Raw genomic sequence first — 23690 nt, forward strand, 5'->3', positions numbered from 1 at the left:
TCCAATTTCCTCCAGTTTTTCTTTCAATCCAAACAAAACCCTCTTCTCTAATCTCTCCGCTTACATTTTATTTCTTTTTCTCTTTTAAGATTTTTGTGTTTTTAAAGGTGATTTGATACAATGTATTCCCTAATTAATTGTTTCTTTTTGAAATTGATGAACTTTCACGTGATCTCCAAAGTTCAACTTGCATTCTCTCTAATTATTTTTTTTCACTCTCCTATTTTTTTTAGATTTACTTTGATCTACGAACTTTTAACTGAGAAGTGGAATAAATTTAAGCTAGATTAATCAGATGGATCTGTCGATTTTGATTCTTCAGATTTGTGACTTTTTAAAAAATGAATTATAGATTTCTGTTGTGTATTTGTGGTAAAATACGGAGTTTGATTTAAATCTATCAAGTTATTTTTTAATTTCTTTGGTGAAAATTTGTAGGCATTTGAGTTTGTGTGGATTCGAAATACTCTTTTGAGCATCAATGGATCGTGCGGAACTGACTACTGAACAGGTGATCATCTGATCATCACATATGCTTTATTTTTTACGATTTTATAATTTTTTTGATTTTTTATTGGGATTCGAAAGCTAGTGGATCATATGACCATTGCTATTTTAATTTTCTTTTTGCTTTTGGAAGCAAAATTGAAGCGCGATTGAATATAAAAGCAAATGATAATTTTGAAGAATTCAACAGTAAAATTGTAGAACATATTTCCTTCAAGGATCAGGCACTAAAAATATGGCATCCTGTCATGGTAGATTTGGCTTACTTGCATGGATGGTTCTTTTCATTTTAAGTTATCGAATGCGAAAATCAGTTCTTTGTTATTGCTTTTGTGTTTTAGGTTTTGAAACCATGAAAAGTATGGATCTTATCAAAATATAGGTTAGGCGTTCTCCTAATGAACTGCTTTGATGGGCTACACAAGTTTTTGGATTCTTTTAAATGCTTCCAATTTTTGTCTGTTCAACTCATCATAGGCAGCGAAACACATTTTTATTCATTTTTTAAAACAAGCAAATTATATTTGCCCTTTTTTATAATTTTCCTGATCCTATTTTATTAAAAATTCTATATGGTGTTATGTTTTTCTTGTGGTTCCCTGTTTAAAAGAATCTAAATAATTATTCTTTAAACTTTTCGAGGATTAGTGGTGATTCCATGCTGATAAATGCTTTTATTCTCCTTTAAAGGTTCTTAAGAGGGATATCCCATGGGAAACATACATGACGACGAAGTTGATTTCAGGAACAGGCCTTCAGCTGTTAAGGCGTTATGATAATAGAGCTGAAAGTGTCAGGGCACAGTTGTTGGATGATGTAATTTTTTATATCTCTTCTTAACATATGAGTTGGGTATCATTTTGTGGATATGTTCCTTTTCCCTCTCCTATTAATTCACTAGTTCTATTAACTTCTCTTTCATTATAAACTGATTAAGGTTTTTGAAAGGGAAATCTTGGATGGTCTTCACAATAATATTGATTGGTGAAATTAACTGTGACAGGATGGTCTGGCCTACGTCCAAGTGTTTGTTAGCATATTACGTGATATCTTTAAAGAAGAAACAGTGGAATATGTTCTGGCTTTAATTGATGAAATGCTTACAGGTATTTGAACTTTGAAGAATGCTGGTTTTTTGACAATTGCATTCATCATAAACAAATTTATTTGCTGATATTTTCTATTGCAGCCAATCCAAAAAGAGCCAGATTATTTCATGACAAGTCTCTTGCTACTGAAGATACTTATGAACCTTTCCTAAGTTAAGTTATTCCCCTCAAAATTGCTTTCATAGTTAATTTGTGGCCTTTTTTTTGTCTGTGTGGACAAGGTGGCTGATACTCTAATATCTTTCAACTATGGCCAGTGGCACCCTAAAATAGTGTATTGTGGCTGCTTGATGACTGCTTTACAGTTAGAATCACCTTTCTTAATGTTATATCTATGCATACTGGCTTCACTTGTCCATTATTGCATTTGTTTTCACTCTAAATTTTGTTGATTTCTCGGTGCTGAATCGCTTTATAATTTTAGTGACGGCTATGATCTTTTAGGATTTTTTTTTCTTTAAAAAATGAAAAGTAGGTGTTGGACCCTTAAAGTTACAGAATTTGGTACCCTAAAAAATGGTGTAAAGTGTCTGCTTGGTGACTCCCTCACAGTTACAATCATCTTTCTGAATATTGTATCTATACATATTGGCTTCACTTTTCTTTTATGGAATTATTTTGACTCTGAAATGAGTTGATTCCTTTGTGCTGAATCTTCCCTATATTGTTAGTGATGGCTATGCTTTGTAGGACTTCATCTTTCTTTCCTTTCCTTTCCTTTTTTTATTGAAAAGTTGATGTTGGACTTGTACCCTTAAAGTTACAACAGCAATCTCTTCTCTATCACTTTCTTGTTTGAAGTCTGAGTGATGTTGATAGGATTTAGCTTCATATGCATAATGAGTATGTACAAGTATCAGGAGTCTTGATATCTCGCTCACAATGGACTCTTATGTGATTGTTCATTGTAAGTTGTCTCTCTGGTAAAAAATACCAGCATGTTTTTTGAGTATAGTTGTTATAATGTATGAAAATATACATGTATGCAACTGGTGTTGATATTAGCTCAAACATGGTATTTATGAGGAACTTCTGCCACTTTTGCTGCTAGCTGCAAGAGCTTTTAGATGCAAATAATTTTTTTAGCAGAGGTCATCAAGCATTGTTTATTATATATGGCTATCATTGTTATATAATCTGGTTTATTCTTTATTCTACTCTTTGGCTTTATTACCTTTATAATTGAATGAAAGTATTTCTTTGGTAAATGTGAAAATTGTCATCCATGTATACTTGGTTCCTTAACTTGTACTAAATTGTCCAAACTAAAACCATCCAAAATTTGGTGTACTTTCAGATTGTTGTGGAAAGGGAACTGGTTCATACAAGAAAAGAGCTGCAGGATACTTGCCTTGATAGTAAGGTACAAAATGTGTGTTTCATCAAATAAATAAATAAATTTCACCAAACGACATAGTATATTTCATGCTCTATTTAATGATTCTTTACATTCTTTTTTTTCTATTAATTTATAGTGCAAGGCCAAGAACCCAGGATGGTGGTGTTGCAAATGGAGAAGCCTCAAAGATAAGGGGCCCTACCATTAATGATGTACTAAAGGAATTGGTTGACTGGCTTTGCACGCAGGTTCGTTTATTGCTTTGCATTCTGTTTTTTCAGTCTACAATGCTCGTCAATTTCTCATGGCTGGAAGAAGTTGACTGCCTTGGCTTTCTATGATTTTACATTCCTTCTGGAAGTTCCCATGTCCATATTCTAGCCTCTGATAATCTCGTTCTCTTACATGTCCTTGCTGCAAAATGATCTCTTTTGAAGTAGATGCTTTTTATTTCTATCGACTTAGATAATAGTTCTCCTTACTTATTGATGTCCAATGTCTTTGCAGCTAAAGAAGCCTTCCCATCCTAGTTGTGGTATTCCTACTGCTATTAACTGTCTTGCAACATTACTTAAGGAACCTGTTGTCAGGTCTTCCTTTGTTCGAGCGGATGGGGTGAAGTTACTGATTCCTTTAATTACTCCAGCATCGACCCAGCAATCTAACCAGGTATTCTTGTTTTTCACTTTTGAGATGGTTAGGTTTTAAAAGGAGTAACTTTTCCTTCTAAGCCATTTGAGTGGTATAAATCTGAAACTGACAACTATTGTTTGCAACAGCTTCTCTATGAAACATGTCTATGTGTGTGGCTTTTATCTTACTATGAACCAGCAATTGAGTATTTAGCGACATCTAGGGCTCTACCAAGACTGGTTGATGTTGTTAAAAGTTCCACAAAGGAGAAGGTGAGCTATTCTAATGTGCCTTTTATCCAAATTCTGCCTTTTAATGTGTATGCTGCTTTAATAAAATGTATGTGTGGTCATACATCCTTTACTGTGGCATATGAGCAGGATTCTGTTATTTTCCATGCTTTCCTTTGCCCTTCAACTTTTTTCTGCATTTCTGTGTTAGCATTGAATTTTTATCATTACCAAGGACGAATTGCATGCTTTACAGTTCTGTCTGATTAATCTAATTCTATGTTAGTTTAATCGTTTTAAATGTGTTTTTGATTTGTATAATATTTTTTTAACTTGACGAATGGCGGCCAGGTTGTCAGGGTTGTTGTATTGACCTTTAGGAACTTGTTATCCAAAGGCACGTTCGGTGCTCAGATGGTTGACCTTGGACTGCCACAGATTGCTCAGAGTTTGAAAGCACAAGCATGGAGTGATGTGGTAAGAAAACAGATCATTTAATTCTTATCTGGCTATTAATTCTCATATTAAATCCTATTTTTCCTTCAATTTAATTTTTAGATTCAATGCAGCTATAATTTTGTGCTCTTTATATACCGATTCTTGCTTACGGATTTGATTTGGATATTTCATAGGATCTATTGGAGACTCTCAATCACCTTGAAGATGGTCTCAAGGATAACATTAAGAAATTGAGTTCGTTCGATAAATATAAGCAAGAAGTTCTTCTTGGTCATCTTGATTGGTCACCCATGCATAAAGATCCATTGTTTTGGCGTGATAATATTTCATGCTTTGAAGAGAATGATTTCCAGGTATATTTTTTTGTCATGGCTTTCAACGTCTCAAGCTATATCCTTGCTTATGGGTAACTTTATGAAGAGGGAAACTAATTTTAAAAGAAATTAATTTATCCACTGGGTCTGTGCAAAAGTTTCCAACCACATAAATCTTTCTTTTATCTGAAAACTGCAACCTCACTGCCATGCATCTTAACTGCTAATGTGTAAGAAATTTGGTCTTTTGGCATTTCTATTAGACTAGTACTCTTAGAGGCAAGTTGCCATGGTAAATTGGTGAAGTTGATTTGTCAGAATGTAACTTCCTGTTAATTGATTATGTATCAATAACGATCATTTCATATGAGAGTGTAGATCTGTAATTTTTTTTTATGAAGAATTTGTTTTATGAAAAAAGAATGCATCTTGTCCGATAATTCACTAAAATTAAGATTCTGATGTGATGCTCAGTTAGGTGTTACAATCCTTATATGGTGCAAGGTGCTACAAAAAGCATATGCCCAAGTGATATAAGGCATGATACATGCGTGTGTTTGTATGCATGTTTTTGTATGTCTATTTGTGTGGAAGTAAAATAAGCTTAGGTATTTAATGATGATAATGTACTCAAATATTAGTTCAGTTTATTTATCCTACGCACAACAGTGTTTTCTTCTTTCTTGGTCAATATGTATGTTTTACTTATGGTCCTCCAATATCTGATGTTGAATACTCAAAACATTAGAGAATTGATATTATCCCCTTCCTTGATGAAGATATTGTTAGTAAAAAAATTAAAAATAATTGAAATCAGGAGTATTTTAGCACCTACTGCCTTACAAAAACGCACGTCTAGACACATCATGCGGTTGCCTTGATCAAAATGTATCTTGCCCAAAAGGTTATTCATGTTTTCTTTTTGTGCCTTGATCAAATGTGTCTTGTCCGAATGGGTTTGAACTTTTCTGGGGGCAGTGAGGGGTTGTCTTATTCTGATGCGACGAACCTAGTTCACAACTTAGAACACTAGGTGAGTGGTGGTGCCTTTGGCGAGTTGTAACAGTTCATTGATTCTTGCTGATGTGTTTGTCCTCGGAACAAATTATTATCGTTACACTTTGTTCACGTCATCTATTTTCTGATAATTTTTTAGTTATTTTGTTGCTCATCAACCATATCGGGGAAGATCAGGATCAGTTAAAACATGCGTGCTTAGATTGTAAATATCCAAGTAGAAAACTGTGATATTTAGTTATCATGTTGTTCACCAGGTTCTAAGGGTCCTCATTACAATTATGGACTCGTCTACTGATCCAAGAGCTCTGGCTGTTGCTTGCTTTGATCTCTCGCAATTTATTCAGAACCACCCCGCTGGTCGGGTGATAGTAAATGACCTCAAGGCGAAGGAACAGGTGATGAAGTTGATGAATCATGACAGCGCTGAGGTTACCAAGAATGCCTTACTCTGCATCCAGAGGCTTTTCCTGGGAGCCAAATATGCTAGCTTTTTGCAGGCATAGTTTGGCTTACTCGTTCTCGATCACGTCCAGCTGGATGGTAATTAAATTATGTCGGATTACTTGATTGCCAACATTTTAAGGAATAATTGTTTTGTTTTTAATTATTTTAAAAAAAATTTAGTTGTGGTATAGAATAAAATGTATGCAATTTCTTGTTTGCTTAAATAAATTGTGTTGCCATTGTAATGGAAGAACAACTTTTTTTTAATGAATTTTTTTAACTTCAACTCATGGGCCTTGGCCCCTAAATGGTAAAATTATGGGTTTAGTGTTTAAATTTTAAAGGTTTGAGATAAGATGATGTTAAAATTACATGTTGGTCCTCGTAAATAATAAAATTTTAATTTAATCCTTTCAAAAATTGTAAGATAATGATAAAATTATAGCTCAGTCTCTAAAACACATAATTTTTTTAGCCTAAAGGTAAAAAGAACTTTCGAACTTAATTAAAAAAATTATTTAAATCTCAACCTTTACATTTTATATTCAATTGAACTCTTAATCTGAAGACATTTTATCATCTTTGACTGTCAGAAGCTAACGATGTGGTCAAAATGACAGTCAACAAACAGCTTCAGTGTGAGAATCGTGTATACATGTCCTATTTCATTTTTTTTCACTGACAATCATCATTTTAAACTTTTTGAAGTTAATTGGGTGGAAATGTGATCCTGATTTGAAGTTGTTTAAGTTCTATATAGATAATAAAAAAAATTATCAAGCTCCAATCTAAAACCCTATCCTTGATATAAAACCCAAACAGTGACCCAAGAGAACAAAGCCTGTTCATATATCCAGTAGCCCAACAAGCCCAAAATGCTAAGGTTTGAGAAACCCTACCTACACCCAAGAAGCCTCAGCCGCTAGTCTTGGCTTTTCAGCTTCCAACAATGGTCTCAAGCATGTCTCATCAGCTCCCTAGTGTGGTCCCTCTTCCACTTTTCTTACCACGCGAGATGAACACATTTGTTCTCTCTCTCTTGAACGCCTCCACCAACAAGCTCCCAACTAGGCAGGTAAATGAACTAAACGTTCAATGAACCGTTCATGAATCGTGCGGTGGGAAGTTCATTTATGTTCGTTTATTTATTAAATGAACGAACATGAACAAAATTTTGCATTCGTTTAATTAAATGAACGAACATGAACAAAGGGCTCGCTCGTTCATTTACGTTCGTGAACGTTCGATAATATGTTCGTTCATTTATGTTCGAACAGATGGCAAGTTCAATATGTTACGAAGATTATTGAAGTTGTTTGGATTTCAAGAAGATTGTTTTGTTGAACAAATTAACTTTAAGACTTTATTATGTTCATATAGCTTCATTTATGTATGTTTTTGTCGTATTCGAACAAATTAACTCTAAAGTTTCAGGTTATATTAATGAATTTTGTTATTCTTGTTGTTTACTTTTTTTTTACATTCGATTGTTGCGTTCGAATAAGTTTTTTTTTGTGTTGTTCGTTTATGTTCGTTCGTGTTCGTTTATGTTCGTTCGTTCGTGTTCGTTTATTATTTAAATGAATGAACATAAACAAGTTATATTCCTTAATGAACGAACATGAACAAAAAAAATTTCTTCGTTTATGTTTGTGTTCATTTATGTTCGTTTATTAAATGAACGAATATGAATATACCTCCGATCGTGTGCGTTCGGTTCGTTTACAGGCCTACTCCCAACCACCAACAAGCAAGCCCTGTTACCCGAAACTCCAGCAAACATCCACGATGACCTCCACGCCAATAGGAACACTGGCATGGAAGGCCCTCGAGGGGGCCACTGCCCCAAATATTTTTTACCATTAAAAACTTTAGGGAAAACTACCTATTTAGGCTTTTAAATTTTGATTTATTTTGATTTTGACCCCATTTTCTATTGTTAATTATACTTTGCCCCTTCTTGAACTAAATTCCTGGCTCCGTCCCAGGACACCAGTCCCCTCCTCCTCACCAGATCAGTATCTCACATACACAACAAAACAAAAACAAAAGCAAGGATAATTTTCAATTTTTGTTTTTGAATGGGAACGAGGATTATGAAAACCAAAATCAAAGAATGTAAAGGGGTCTCTTTTCCCCCACTCTTCGAAACACATAGAATGTAAAAAGGGATCTCTCCCCATATTCAAAACAGAGAAAACAAGTAATAGAAAACCAAAATAAGAGCATTTCAAGCAAGGTATCTTACCTTTTTGTATCAAATCTACATCATACATATTCTTTCATTTTTGTTTCAAAGCAAAAATAGAGTATAGAAAAGGAAGGGGTTTTCGTTACTATTGTTGGTGGCTCATCGCCCGAGTAGATAAACTGGGAGTCATGGCATCACTGGGAGTTGGAAGGCCAAGGAACCTCTAGCCGTTTTGGGTCTTGCATGTCATTTTAGGGTTTGAGTTAGAAGAGTTAGGAGTCCCCTTTATTTCTCTAGGTATTGAGGTAATAAATCAAGGGCGACTTTCCGTCGCTAGAGTCGGAAGGTGAGAAGTCAAGGCTAGTTTAGGTGTTTAGTGTTCATTTTTTGGACTCTCGATCTTCGGGTTTGGTGTCAAGAGGGAAGATCGAAATGTTTGAAGATGTTTTAGGTTTAAGAGTTGTTTGTTTGCCTCTTAATGGAATCATTCAGTGTTGAATGCTGAACTGTTCAACATTCAACGTGTTTGTTTCGTACTTCGGAATGATTCAGCAAAACAGTGCTAAATGATTAAGCATAGAAGTACATTCTGAATGATTCAGAGCCATTATCAAACAACATGTCATATTCAGAGCTAATTCATACAGAGCCTCTGAATCATTAAACATTTGAATCATTCAGCGCTTAATCATTCTGAAGTAAACAAACAGTCCTTTAGTTAGGGTTCATTTAGCAACCGCTGATGGTGGTTGGCGACATTAGTTTGGTGAGCTCTGGGCTACTAAAGAGATGGACAACTTGAGAGAAAATACAAAGAGGGGAAGGTTTTTTAGGGTATAGATTTCGAATGGTTAAAAAAAGTGGATTTTAAATTAAAACTTCAAGGTTTTTCCTTTCTGGTCGCGTTTTCCCATTCTAGTCACCTTCTTTATTTTTATTTATTAATTCGAATGTTGATGTCCCAACTATGTTGTTTTTTCCTTTTTTGTATTCTTTAATTTACTAAGGCTGAAAAATGGAAAATTTGCTTTAGGTCATCCTAGTTTGTTCTTGTATTTACACTTTAGTCCTCAATTCTCTATTTTGTTCATTTATTTCATATTTATTGTCCTAATATTGCAATTTTCTCATTTTGATAATTGTTTTAATTTTTATTATTACATATTTACTCAATTCGATCTTGCGGTGATCCATTTTGGGGTATGACCCGTATTATTATGATTCAATTTTAATTTTAATTTTAACTTGTTGTTCTTTGTAATTCTCGTATTCGAATTGATTTTACAATCTTGAGAAGACCCGTCCTGGAGTACGACTCACATTATTATAGTAATTTTCATTATTAACTACTAAATACTAACTTTTTAAAATATTCGAATAATTTCTACGACCTCACGAGGACCCCTCTTGGGGTATGATTCGTGTTGTTTATGGTCCAGGTCAAATTATTGAAAAAACTGAACCTTTAATTTCTATTATTTACATTTATACCCTTTAATTTTTAGTATTTCAATTTCAGTTCTTTAATTTCTAGTATTTACTTTTTAGTCCTTTAAATTCTAACATTTAATTTTATTCATTTTTTCAAAATTTGAATATTGTATTCTATTTTCTTTCATTTTAATCTCTTATTTGATGTTTTTAATTTCAGTTTTACAGTTTAGATTACTTCTGATTTAATCCTTCTTTTTATAAATCTGATTAGTTAAACTTTGAAATCACTTTTGTTGCCTTGTTTGTGTGTGTTGATTTTAGCCATAACATTATTTTACTTACATGACATAACATTATTTTAAAAATATTTTACTTCTAATTCAATACCCTATTAAGTGGAACTATATTAAAGTTAACCGTGCTTAAAATTAACAAAGATAAAGAAAATGAAAGAAAATGTTCTCATATTTAAATTTGTCGAGGAAAAGTCATTTAATGCCAATTAAAGGCTTTGACTTGACACTATTAAATAATTGAATATTCTTTATTTTTTTCTAAATGGACCAGTAATTAGAATTAATTGGTTAATTTATTATTAGTCTTTTTATTAAATAATTGTTCTTGTGAGAATTCTTTAGAAGAAAAGTGAGATTCCTTTAGTTTCAATTGTCTAGAGAAATAGTCGTCTCAATTCAGGATTGAGAGTTTCTTTCTCTTTGATTGGAAATGGTGGAATATCATCTCTTTCTTCGTATAACCTTTGATTGAATTAAATGACCTTTATCAAATATGAAAATTTTCAAAAGAAAAATATGAAATTTCATCGTTCATTCAGTGAGAGTAATAGTCGTTCTAATTCATGTTGAGAGTTTCTTTCTCTTCGATTGGAAATGATGAAATATTGTCATTTTCTTTTTAGAATTCTCGAGTTAATAATTTTTTTTGTGAAAAATGATCTTTAATTAAACTAATGTCAGATTCATAATATTTTCCATTGCAAAAACAACAAACTAATAAATTAGATACTAGTTTTGGGCGTTGAGGGGGTGCTCATCCTTCCCCACGCGTAATAGACTCACAAACCCTTTTTAAAAATGAGTTTTTGGTTAAACACATACCACTTTTTTCTTTTAAAAATATTTTTTCTTAAATTCTTTTAAAAATGTTTTTAAGTATTCGAGCTACCCAACCCAAAGGTCGATGGCGATTCCAAACCAATTTATTTTCTAATATTACACTTCATTGATAAACTTTATAAAATATTTTTAAGTCAAGATTGGTCCCGCCCCACCTATTGCCCAAAGGCTTAAGGATTGTTTTGATAGTTTGGCAACTCCACTGGGGACATTTAGAGAATCAGACCATTAATCGATTAGTTGTTGTCTTCGCAATGAAAATTATGAATTTGGATTAATATAATTTTTTATTATTTGTACGTTCAAATGAAGTTTGTTTTCATTTATAATTTGATTTATTCGTAAATAAATGTACTGATTTTTTAGTTCATTGGATCCAAATTTATAAAAGTTTTGAATATGGTTTGAGATGATTGTTGTACTTGTTTTCAAGGGTTTGCAAGTTTCCCCTCACATACTTCTCATGCATTTGCATTCTATAAGCTATATACATGAGCTTCGTTCTTTTTAAATAGGGGTGAAAGCAATGCCTTCGTAGGATTTGTTTCCTAGTATGGGCCTAGTGAGTAACTTTTTGGGTATATATATCTTATGCCTTTGTTTGATATGTTTCTTCATATGGGCATAGGGGAATGTATCCTCTCGAATTAAACTTAGTATGTTTTAGCCTATAATGGATGAGGATCGAGGGTCTAACTCTCTCAAAGGGTCATCAATAAGAACAATTCAAGTACATTTTTTCTCTATAAAAAAAACCCTATATGTAATAAATTATGAGAACTCACCCTATGTAGAGTCACGTCGAACCTTTGTCCGATGAGGGGAAACTTAAGTAGGTACACAAAAAGGGAAATGACTCTAACTCTTGCTCTTATAATTTCATAGAATAAAGTATGAGAAATAGAAAATATACAGTTAGGTTTTACTTGTCAAATTGAAGCATGAGAGTAGAGATCATGTTTGCATAGGATCTACTAAACCATGTATTGGTAGACAACATGTGAAGGTAGTGTTGCATGTGTGATGTACTATGTTATGACACGTAAATATGTAAAAATATATACAATCAAACAAGTAATATAGCAGTGAGCGAGTATTGTTTTCACAAGGATTGGTGGGATTTAAAAGTAAGTTATAGCACAAAAGTGTCACTAAGTAAATCTGTGTGTGTGTGTGTGTGTGTGTGTGTATGATGGTATAGACAAGTGAATAAAATGTTGTGGCAAAAAATGGTATGTGCAAGGAGTGTGAGAATCAAAATGTTGTAGCAAAAGTTTTAGTGAAGTTCTGAAGTAAATTGTAAAAGAATGTTGTAGAAAAAGATAATTGAACTTCAGAGAATGAAATAAGGCTTGACAACCTCACACAATCAAGCTTTTATAGGGGTAAATGGATAGAGTCGCTATGCCAATTAATATTATGTGTCTAGAATGGTTTATGATTCTTATGAGTATGCTGCTCGATAGGGTTTACAAATAGTGCTCTTAGGCTATATCTAGTAAGGCACCTGATAGAAAAATGCTACGATAATACCTCTTAGTGTAAACTAAAGCACAATCCTATCGATTACATCCTACTTCTTTTAGTTATTTGAAACCCTTTCATTATCTGTAAGGTGGATTAAAACCTCGCCATCCCAGTTTAATTATATTACTCACGTCGATCTAGCCTAACTCTCTTGATCTTAAGCATCTATACTTAGTAAATGACTAACTCTTGAAAGCTCTCACAATACTAAGCATTTGAAATATAAACAATGAGCAAAATAACATTTAAACATAAAAACATTAAACCATTCATTAACACAAAATAAAAATCATTCAAGGGAAACCCAACGCCAAATAGATTAGTTTATGGCATGGCTAAGTTCATCCATAATCAATGTTAAGTTCAAACCCATATCAAATAAATAAATAAATACACAATGAGAAGAAAATTCCCAAATGAGCTGCTGTCGCGACACTTAGAACCATCGCTGTGAACCACCTTAGCGAGCTAGCCTCTCTCAAGGTCCTAGCTGCTGCCCCTTCGAAGCTCAACTATAGAGGACACTACGAAAAAGGTTGAAGAATGAATAAAATGGAAGTTTGGTGCAACCTTCTTTCGCCATTTTCCCTTAAGTCACCTCTCAAAAGTTCTTTTAAATGTAGGGTACCTTTAGGTATTTATAGTAGGGAATTTTCTAGTGCTTTAGGCCCAAAAATTCCCTTTGTACCCTAGGATTCATACTCTTCACGTGAATAGAAGGGGCAAGCTGGCAAGTGGTCCAAAAAGTGGTAGCATGACAACATATCACGTGTGTCTTGATAACATGACAGCTTGATATTTTTAATATTTTATCTTTTTCTGCGCCCAAACTTGTTATCCAAAATTACTACAATATTTTTTCTTCATCAGTTCAACAGTTCTTCAGATCTTCTTATCCAGAATGCTACAAAAACCACAGTTTCTCCTTTTCTTTCTTCACCTACACAACACGCACAAAACAAGACCTTTCATTTCAACAAAATCAGTTTTGGCATTAAAAATATGATGCAACAAAACATTTCCACCACATTCAATTATATGAGCTAAATGTAACTAAATGCTATGACTTGAACTTTTAAACAACCGATAACCTAAATAAAAAGGCAAAAAATATATCCTTTTACTGGGTTATCACTCCCCTAGACTTAATTTATTTATTGCTTTCAAGAAATGAATAATAATCAATAGAAAAGAATGATATGGAAAACATTGAGTTAAGGTAGTAATATAGGATAAAATTTCAGCCCTTAGAAACAATTGGCTTCAACATGCTAGATAGGTCAAGATATCAAGAACGTTTCCTTAAAACAAGATCCTTTGCATGTGTATGTGTGTGACTGTATCCATTATATGTTTAACAAAGTTAGAAAATTTCTAGGTAAGTCCCCTCTTCACATAGGTGAAGAAGTTATGCGTATGGCTCTCCAGGTGCTCTACTCGCTCCTTAGTATACCATGAAGATGCCACTACAACCACCAGTCTTTCTATGGCAATTATTTTTGTGCCCCTCTCAAGAGTTTCCTTAGGGTCATCTTCATCAAAGTCCATAAGCTCGATGATCTTTTCCTTGACTATTCCAGCCTTGCTCGGAATTATCTCTTCAAACATTTATTCGACCACCTTCTTCTTTTAGCATAAGGCATTGATCAAGTTGGGAAAAATCAAAGTGTCATTCTTTCATTTGAAACACTCATAAACTTGCTTGGAAATTACCTCTCTCATATTGATCGGACACCCCACAATGATAGAGTGTAGGAGAAGCATCCGCGGCGGTGAAACAATTGTGCGGTGTGAAGATGGTATTAGTCTAGTCTTAAAAAATGATTCCATACCTTGGCTTGGGGTTTGAGGCATTGCCATTCCACATTCAGCTTACTCAGTGTGTCTCCCTTCCATTGAATGCCTTGGAAGCAAAGAGCCTCTAAGATTCCATATATGTTTCGGTGTTGTCTTCAGCAACATACTTTACATGGCAGTTGGTGATGTTCTCAAGCTTAAAAAACATGGTTATAGAAGTTAGGGTGAACCAAATCTTATCACCACGCATGAAGATGACATGTTTCGATGGATTAGTGAGGTGAGTGTAGAACTCTCTCACCATCGCTAGGGCAATATCACCTAGATGCTTGGCGAACCTCTGCCACTTATGCTTTGCCAAGACATCCCTGACTTCAAAGTCAAAGCCTTATTCATCATCTTCAACCAGAAAAACTAATCCTTGCTCTAGATAAACCTTCATTCCTTTATTTTTTTAAAATCTCTCCCTCGTCGTTTCATCTTCAATTTTTTTGTGTGAGAGCTTGCCTTGATCTTTAGGAAGAGGACGGAACATCGAAGCATTCTTGTAGCATTCATACTTGCTATAACACAAAGAAAACAAAGAATGAAAGAAATCTTGGATATGGTGGCTTTGGAAGATTTTAGTAGAGAATGAGAAGGGATAAAGAAAAAGTCGAAGAAAAATAAAAGTTAAGATGAAAATAAAGAAAGAGGCTGACGGTTATGTAATGGAAAGTGAAAGATGATGTGATGGAAGGGTTTTAGGAAAGGGAAAATAATGGGGAGTTAATGTAAAAGTGAGAGAGAGAAAGGAAAGAAATAATAAAAAAATTGAGTGGATGATTTGAAAAAATAAAAAGTGAAAAGTAACTTTTCCCTCTTTTTGCCGCCTAAACCCTTAAAGAATAAGGGTTTTTGTTTCAACTTTTCAAGCTTCCCCCAAACTACCACCTGTCACAAGAAAATTAAAGAAATTTGTTAAAATAAATAAAAGCTAAAAGGACTAAAAACTGATACACGCAATGGGTAAAATAAAATAATTTATTTATGTACAAATTACAAAAAAATATTGTAGCAAAAAGAAAAGATAAAAGGTTTAATCTATCAAGCATCGTGGAGAAGGGTCGGCTTGTCTCGTAGAATAGGAGCTCCAGTATAGACTTTCAGGCGTTGGCCATTGGCTTTAAAGATTGCACCATCATCCAGGTTCTTTATGTCCACGGCTCCATGGGGTATACATGATGTAATTTGAAGGGTTTATACCATCGGGACTTAAGCTTGCGGTGGAAGAGCTTCAGTCTAGAGTTATATAGGAGAACTTGTTGGTCTTCATGAAAATACCGCTGAAAAAGATTTTTATGATGCCAACATTTGGTATTCTCCAGCAACCTTCTTTCACCAGCTAGATTGGAATATATGTTGAGCTTCTTGATTGCCTAGTAAGCTTTATGCTCCAGCTCTACGGGAAGACCACATGCTTTTCTATAGACCAGATTGAAGGGTGACATCCCAGGTAGAGTTTTAAATGTTGTGCGATATGCTCAAAGTGTCGCATCAAGCTTTGAGGACCAATATTTCCTCTTAGAGTTCACCACCTTCTCAATGATTTTCTTATTCTAGTAGTTGGAGACTTCATCTTGCCCATTGGTTTATGGGTGATATGTTGTAGCAATTTTATGTCGCACCCCATACCTCTGAAATTCTTTAGCAATTAGCTTATTATCAAATTGGGTGCCTTCATCTCTTATAACAGCTCTAGATCCTCTAAATCACGTGAAGATGTTCTTGTGAAAGAACTTGAGCATGATCTTATAGTCATTTTTTGGTGTCAACACGTCCTCATCCCATTTGTACACATAGAACACTGCTAGGAGTATGTAAAGGTTACAAAAGGAATATGGGAAATGTCCCATGAAATCTATTCCCCACACATCGAAGAGCTCTACCTCTAAAATATTTTGCAAATGTTCCCAGTATCTTGGCATCTATCACACACCTTGTAGAAGTCATGTGCATCTTTAAAAAGCATGGGCCAATAGAATCAAGACTGTAGCACTTTTGCAGCAGTCCTAACACCACCAAAATGGCCTCTACATGGGGCGCTATGGAAATGGAATAGAATCCCTATTTGCTCTTTTTAGGGACAGACCTTCTAATCACTTGATCAACACATTGCTTGAATAAATAAGGCTCATCCCATTGGTAGTGTCGCACATCATGCATAGACTTCCTTTTGACTTGGCTATTTAAATCAGGAGGCAAAACTCCACTAACAATAAAGTTGAATATGGAAGCATACCACGAAATTCTCACAACAAATAAAATTTTCTCGTTAGGGAATCCCTCGTTTATTTCTAAATTGTCATGGCATTCAATTATGTTTTCTATCCTAGATAATGATCATCAACCTAATTTTTAGTTTATTTCCTATCTTTAATATCTAAGTCAAATTCTTCAAATAACAATATACATATAATAAGTTTAGGCTTGTCATTTTTCTTGTCCACTAATTATTTAATGGTTGTGTGATCAATATGCACAATGAAATTAGTTTCTATTAAATATGTCCTAAACTTATCAAATGCAAATACTACAACAAGTAATTTATTCTTAGTGGTTGTGTAGTTTATTTTTGCTTTGTACAAGGTACGACTAGCATAATAAATGACATGAAAGATTTTACCTTGCCTTTGCTCTATCACTACTCCTATGGAATAGTCACTCACGTCGCACATTAATTTAAAAGTAGTACAATGAGGTGGAACAACTATGGGTGACAAGACAAGTCTGTCTTTCTACTCTGTGAACGGGTTGTAACAATCTTTGTCAAACAAGAAGGGCTATTTTTTTTGTAGCAAAAGACACAGAGGCTTGGAAATATTGGAGAAGTCTTTAATGAACCTCTTATAGATCCCTACATACCTTAAGAAGCTTCTTATACCCTCACAGTGGTGGGTGGAGGCAGTTTCTCGATCACTTTAACTTTTGCCTTGTTTTCCTTTATTCCCTTGTGTGAAATTTTATGTCCTAGAACAATACGTTTGATCACCATAAAGTGACACTTTTTCTAGTTCAGTACTAGGTTGGCTTCTTCACGCTTCAGCATTTTAGCTAGATTGACAAAGCATTTTTCAAAATCATTACCCCATACGGATAAGTCATCCATAAAGATTTCCAAGAAGTCTTTCACCATGTCTGAAAAGATGGCTAACATACACCTTTGGAAAGTTGTTGGAGCATTACAAAGTCTGAATGACATTCTTCTAAAGGCATTGGTGCCATATGGGCAAGTAAAGGTTGTATTATCTTGATCTTCTAGTGCTATAGCAATCTGATTGTACCCTGAGTATCCATCGAGAAAGTAATAAAAGGACTTACCCTCCAATCGATCCAGCATTTGATCGATGAATGGGAAGGAGAAATGGTATTTCTTCATCCCTTATTAAGCTTTCGGTAGTCCATACAAATCCTCCAATGTGTGATGGTCCTTGGAAGTAAGAGTTCATTATCCTCGTTGATCACCATAGTCATGGCTCATTTCTTAGGTACATATTGCACTGCGCTTACCCATTAACTGTTAGATATAGGATATATTACACCAACATCGAGCCACTTTATGATTTTCTTCATTACCACTTTCTTCATTACATGGTTATGTCTTCGTTGGGGTTCAACAAATTTGTTATGGCATTCATTGAGAAGGAGCTTGTACATGTATATGGTATGTCTTATTCCCTTCAAGTTAGACATAGTCCAACCTATAGCCTTCTTATGTCGTGCTAAGACATTTATCAAACTATGTTCTTGCTCAAGTGTTAGACCAACAAATATTATTACAAGAAAAGTTTAATCACTACCTAGATAAACATATTTAAGATGCGATGGCAAAGGCTTAAGCATCAAGGTAGGTACACGATGTAGCAAAGGTTTTAGAGGAATAAATTCACCAAAGTCTAGAGGTTCAAATGGTGTACATGGTCTAGCTACTAGCAAGGTAGTCTATTGTACCTCTATTTAAAAATCCTTGAACTCCTCAACACCTTCCTCTTCATTGAGCCACTCATAGTCTTTAAGTTGTAAAAATTGATGTAGTTAAATCTTATGGCTTTTTTATCTGCCATCGAGTCCATGTCTAACACACATTGGCATTCCTCTAAATAATTTTCATATTTGAGTGTGTTAAAGACATTGATGGTTACACTTTTATTAGCCACTCTCTTGGTGAACTCTCCATTCTTGCAATCAATGAGAATGCGACATATAACTAGAAAGGGTCTCCCCAGAATGATGGCCCCATTGTCGTCAGCCTCGTTATCAAAGATGAGAAAATTAGTTGGAAATACAAACATGTCCACCTTTACTATGACATATTCAATTATTCACTTGGAACGAACATGGGATCGGCCAGTTAATTGTAAGGTCAATGTGGTCGGTCTGGCATTGCCCATCCCAAGCTTCAAGAACATGAATTTGGGCATCAAATTCACACTCAACCCAAGATCACATATGGCTCTTCTCACATATTTATCATCGATAGAACATGGAATAATTAAGTTGCTAGGATCTTTTGACTTTGCTAGAAGTTTACTCAACGTAGAACAATATTCTTTTGTTGTAGAGACTGTTTCATATTTCTTAACCTTCCTCTTCTTTGTGACAATTTTCTTGAGAAACTTAGCATATGTAGGCATCTGATCAATGGCCTTCAGGAGTGGGAAACTAATATATAACTGGTCAAAGATGTCAACAAACTTCTTGAACTAAATGTCATCATTATGCTTATTCAGTCTTTGAGGGAAGGGTGGTGGGGGTCTGACTTCTTTCACTGCATGTGGGGGAACAAAAGTTGTTGTCGCATTCTTCTGTCCTCCCTTAGTAGAATTACTTGTTACACCCTCATCCTTTTTTTCTCTATATGTCATTCTTCTTGTACCTCAAGTTCTTCTTGCACAATATTGGGGCATAGACCATCTACCTTCTCCCCTCAAACGTATCTCCTTGATTAAGTTAGGTACCACTCCTTAGTGTGAGTGCAATGCATTACTCCTTTAAATGAGACTTAGTGACTTCAGTATCACTTAGGAGACTGCCTTGTGGTCGAGCATGTAATGTTATAACTATTTGGCCCATTTGTTTCTCTAATGCTCTCAAAGACGAGCTATGACTTTGTATCAATGTTGCTTGGTTCTGCAATAATATTCCATGGATCTTAATAGTTGTTGAGTGATCATGCAGTAAGGCTTTCATGGTAGCCATGAAATCATAAAGAGTAACTTTAAAGAGAGTTAGCAATTGATGAAGATGTTGAACCTTTGTTGATATTTTGCCAATAGATTTTTGTTGTTGAAAGCCTGAAAGTTTAGTAAGATTTTGTTGCAGCCTATTCGAGTTACTGAAATTAGTTACTCCTTTATTACCCTTTGAAAAATTAGGATGCTGACGCCATCCTGGGTTTTAAGTGTTGGAGTGGGGGTTGTTGTTGCCTCAATTGAAATTTCCCATGTAATTGATAAACTCTTTATTGTTAGGGCATTCATTTTATGGTGATTGCCACGACATAAGACACATGCTGAGCTGGCCACCTTTACTTCTTTCACCACGTTGGAACTTTGTAAGTTTTTCAATATATTTGTTATAGAAAAAAATTGGGTTGACACTGAATCTTTAGCATCTAATTCAAACGTCCTTGGAGTCTTTCTCCCTATTCCTAGCCTTAAAGAGTGAAATTGATAATTATTGTTTGCTATCTTGTTAAGGATATCGAAAGCCTTTCGGGTGGCTTATCTAGCAAAGTGCCATTTTCTTAAGCATATAACATTATCCGTGTGGGAGCATTCACTACATTATAAAACATCACGACTTGTGTCCAATCGTTGAATCCATGGTTGATGTAGTTGTAAAGCAATCCTTTGTATCATCACAACACTCATACATTGAATTGTTATCAGCTTGACAAAAAGATTCTATGTCATTTCTTAATTGAGTGTTCATGTTGGGCAGATTATACCGCAACAAAAAACTTTTACATAGATTAGCCCAAGAATCTATCGAACCGGATGTAACTCCACTAAGCCAAGCCCTTGCTTGGTCACGCAATAAATAAGGAAACAATTTATGTTCTAACAAATCTTCATGCACTCCTTGTTGCCTGAAAGAGTCACAAACCTCCAAGAAGGCACAAATATGTTGCCTTGCATATTCGTGATGCATGCCACCAAACTGTCTGACCGAGTTTAACATATTGAACATGACTATTTTAAACTCGAAGTGGGCTGCCTGGATCTTGAGATCTACATTTCCAAGGTTGAGAACATCCAAGATAGGAGCTAAGTGATCTAGAATAACTCTCAATCAAGGTAATAGTCCATTATATCAAATTTCTATAACATTTGGATATGCAGGATCTTGAACTTGCTGAACTCCTTGATTTGGAACGACATACATGCCTCTAGGAGCACGTTGACACATTGTCTCTAACGGAATAAGTGTTCGATCTCTGGTACTAGAGGATATAGTGGTTCCTTAACAGTCCTTCGGGTCATGCAACAACAAAAACCGAAAAAGAAATAAATAAAATAACAAGTAAAACAATAAAATAAACAGAAACTTATGCTATAGCTAAACCTAAAATCTCTAATTGCTAATCTCGACAACGATACCAAAAACTTGTTGCGTGTCTGATGTACTATGCTATGATACATAAATATGTACAAGCTTACACAATTGAACAAGTAATATAGTAGTAAGTGAGTATCATCTCCACATGGATTTATGGTATTTAATAGTAAGTTATTGGTCAAAAGTGTCACTAAGTAAATCTATGTAAATATATATATTTGTGTGATGGTATAAACAAGTGAATAAAATATTGTGGAAAAAAATGTATATGCAAAGAGTGTAAGAATATAAATGTTGTAGCAAAAGTTTAAGTGAAGTTCTGAAGTAAATTGTAAAACAATGTTGTAGAAAAAGATAATTGAACTTCAGAGAATGAAATAAGACTTGAAAACCTATCACAATCAAGCTTCTATAAGGGTAAATGGTTGGATTTTCTATGTCATTTAATATTCTGTGTGTAGAATGGTTTAAGCTTCATATGAGTACGCTGCTCAACAGGTTTTACTAATAGTGCTCCTAGGCTAACTCTTGTAAAGAACCTGACAGAAAATTGTTATGACAATACCTCTCAGTGTAAACTACAACACAATCCCATCGATTATGTCCTACCCCTTGCAGTCATTTGAAACCTTCTTCTTATATGTAAGGAGGATTAGAACTTCACCATCTTGATTTAGTTACATTACTCATGTCGATCTAGCCTAACCTCTTGATATTAAGCACTTATACTTAGTAAATGACTAACTCTCGAAGCTCTTACAATACTAAGTATTTAAAGTATAAACAATGAGCAAAACAAAATTTAAATATAAAAAGTCAACTATTCATTAACACAAAATAAAAATAGTTCAAGGTAAATCCAATTCCAAATAAATTAGTTCATGGCGTAGCTAAGTTCATCCATCATCAACACTAAGTAAAAACCCATATCAAATAAAGAAATAAAAGAATAAGGAGAAGAAAAATCCCAAATGATCTGTTGCCATGACATTTAGAACCACCACCATGAACCACTTTAGCGAGCCAGTCTCTCTCAAGGTCCTAGCTGCTACTCCTTCGAAGCTCGATTATGGAAGACACCATGAAAAAGGTTGAAGAATAAAGAAAAATGAAAGTTTGGTACAGTCGCCTTTCACCCTTCTCTCTTAGGTCACCTCTCAAAAGTTCTCTTAAATATATGGTACCTTTAGGTATTTATAATAGGGAATTTTCTAGTGTTTTGGGCCCAAAAATTCCCTTTGTACCCTACTATTCATGCACTTCACGTTAATAGAAAGGGCAGGCGGCAAGTGGTCCTAAAAGTGACAGCATGACAGTGTAACACGTGTGGCTGGACAATATGGCAGCTTGATATTTTTTGCTATTTTGTATTTTTCTACGCCCAAACTTGCTATCCAAAATTGTTGTGACATTTCTTCTTCATTAGCTCAGCAATCCTTCATATCTCCTTATCCAAAATGCTACGACAACCATAACTTCTCCTTTGTTTTCTTTACTTGTACAATTCCACTAAACAAGACGTTTCCCTTCAGCAGTATCACTTTTAAAATAAAGAATTTGTTGCAGCAAAACATTTACACCACATGCAATTATATGACCAAAATATAACTAGATGATATGAAATGAGCTTTTAAATAACCAATAAAGTAAGTAAAAGGCATAAAATATTGCCTTTTTACGGGATTATCAGGTAGGTTTTATTCTTTAAAGATATTTCTTATTATTTTGTGGATATTAACTTACTTTCTATTTTGATTTTCTGCTTCCTTGCATTTGCATGACCATGACATTTGTAGGGGTACTTAATGAGTTGACCAGCTAGTAAGCAGTTCAAACTGGACCAAAACTTTACTCAGGTTGACTCGACTTGAACTCGAGCTCGACTTGGGAACATAATGAGTTGAGTCTAGCAAAGTCTTACTTGACTCACTAAGTTTGCGAGCAACTCGTTAAGTTTTTATACTATAATTTTTAGTAGTTATCTTAAAAAATTGTTTCATTAAAAAATAATATTTTAATAATATACAAAAAAAAGATAATACATAGCTAATATATTATTTTTCTAATAAAAAAAATGAAATTATTAATTAATATTTTACTATACCCAAAATCAAACCATATTTATTATTTTAATATATTATGGATTGTTACTTTTTGCTTCATACACTCTTTTGATTTTTTGGTTAAATTTATTAATTATATTATATTAATCTATATATAATATTAGTATACTTTTCCTATTGTTAAGAAAATAAGGTAAAAAATTTGGTGAACTTAAAGACCAATGAGGCGACCAACGAGTCGAGAAACAAGTTTTTTTAACAAGCATGATCAAAATTTTAACGAGCTTAAAGAGAAATGAGTCAAGTTGAGCAATAATTTTTTTAACGAGAAAGAGTCGAGCACTGCTCAACTCGCAATCAACTCGCTCGATAAGAACCCCTAGACATTTGTGTAACACCCATAACCCGTATACGCGAACCAATATGAGTTACAAATGTCAAATCAGTTATTTAAAACATTTCTTAAGTCAAACTGGGAAAAATTTTATTTCTTTCAAACAATACCAGCTTTATAACCATTAATATAAAATATTTAATCATAATATTTTAAATCATGTTATAATATAAAAGTGTCCTTTCATACTGATAATGCTAAATAATACTAATTTTAGTAAACCATAGTTAAGCATTTTTAGTTTAGCCATTACAAACCAGTTCCAAAATAGGTTAACAGAGCAACTAGGATATTTAATAAGTACATGCCACTAAATAAGTCAAAATCACATCGAAGGATGTCTTACTGATATTGTAATATACTCCTCGATGCTTGGGGTTGCTCAGTATTCCTTACTCCTACTCCTACTTTTTACCTACACGTGAAAATAATCACATGCTAAGTATATATTTAGTGAGGCAATTAAAATAGTAAACAATACAATATGTCACAT

At 34.1% G+C, this 23690-nt stretch overlaps 1 protein-coding gene and 1 long non-coding RNA gene across 2 annotated transcripts in view; one reads left to right on the top strand and one right to left on the bottom strand.

Annotated features, from left to right (window-relative positions):
* LOC120174100 (V-type proton ATPase subunit H-like) lies at positions 1–6322 on the top strand. The gene is made up of 12 exons (XM_039181072.1): positions 1–107; positions 439–511; positions 1198–1323; positions 1511–1613; positions 1697–1769; positions 2914–2979; positions 3092–3203; positions 3463–3624; positions 3735–3860; positions 4170–4295; positions 4451–4630; positions 5866–6322. Exons 2-12 carry the CDS (start codon positions 482–484, stop codon positions 6112–6114), a joined length of 1353 nt encoding a protein of 450 aa, XP_039037003.1. The 5' UTR covers positions 1–107; positions 439–481; the 3' UTR covers positions 6115–6322.
* The window catches only part of LOC120174101, a 23624-nt gene continuing 4512 nt past the window's right edge, over positions 4579–23690 (bottom strand). Inside the window, exons 2-4 of the long non-coding RNA XR_005521126.1 lie at positions 17183–17189; positions 15988–15989; positions 4579–4704 (exon numbers count right to left, since the gene is read on the bottom strand). This is a non-coding gene — a long non-coding RNA (uncharacterized LOC120174101). The remainder of the gene's footprint in view (positions 4705–15987; positions 15990–17182; positions 17190–23690) is intronic.

Source organism: Hibiscus syriacus, unplaced genomic scaffold (genome assembly GCF_006381635.1).
Source record: "Hibiscus syriacus cultivar Baekdansim isolate YM2019G1 unplaced genomic scaffold, ASM638163v2 tig00112000_pilon, whole genome shotgun sequence".
In the NCBI taxonomy this organism is placed as follows: Eukaryota; Viridiplantae; Streptophyta; class Magnoliopsida; order Malvales; family Malvaceae; genus Hibiscus; species Hibiscus syriacus.

What these genes read in the sequence shown, in the direction of transcription:
- LOC120174100 (XM_039181072.1), top strand. Translation starts at nt 482, where the DNA reads ATGGATCGTGCGGAACTGACTACTGAACAG. An exon ending in GGGCACAGTTGTTGGATGAT is followed by an intron (nt 1,324 to 1,510) that starts GTAATTTTTTAT and finishes TAACTGTGACAG; the next exon opens with GATGGTCTGGCCTACGTCCA. An exon ending in CGACCCAGCAATCTAACCAG is followed by an intron (nt 3,625 to 3,734) that starts GTATTCTTGTTT and finishes TGTTTGCAACAG; the next exon opens with CTTCTCTATGAAACATGTCT.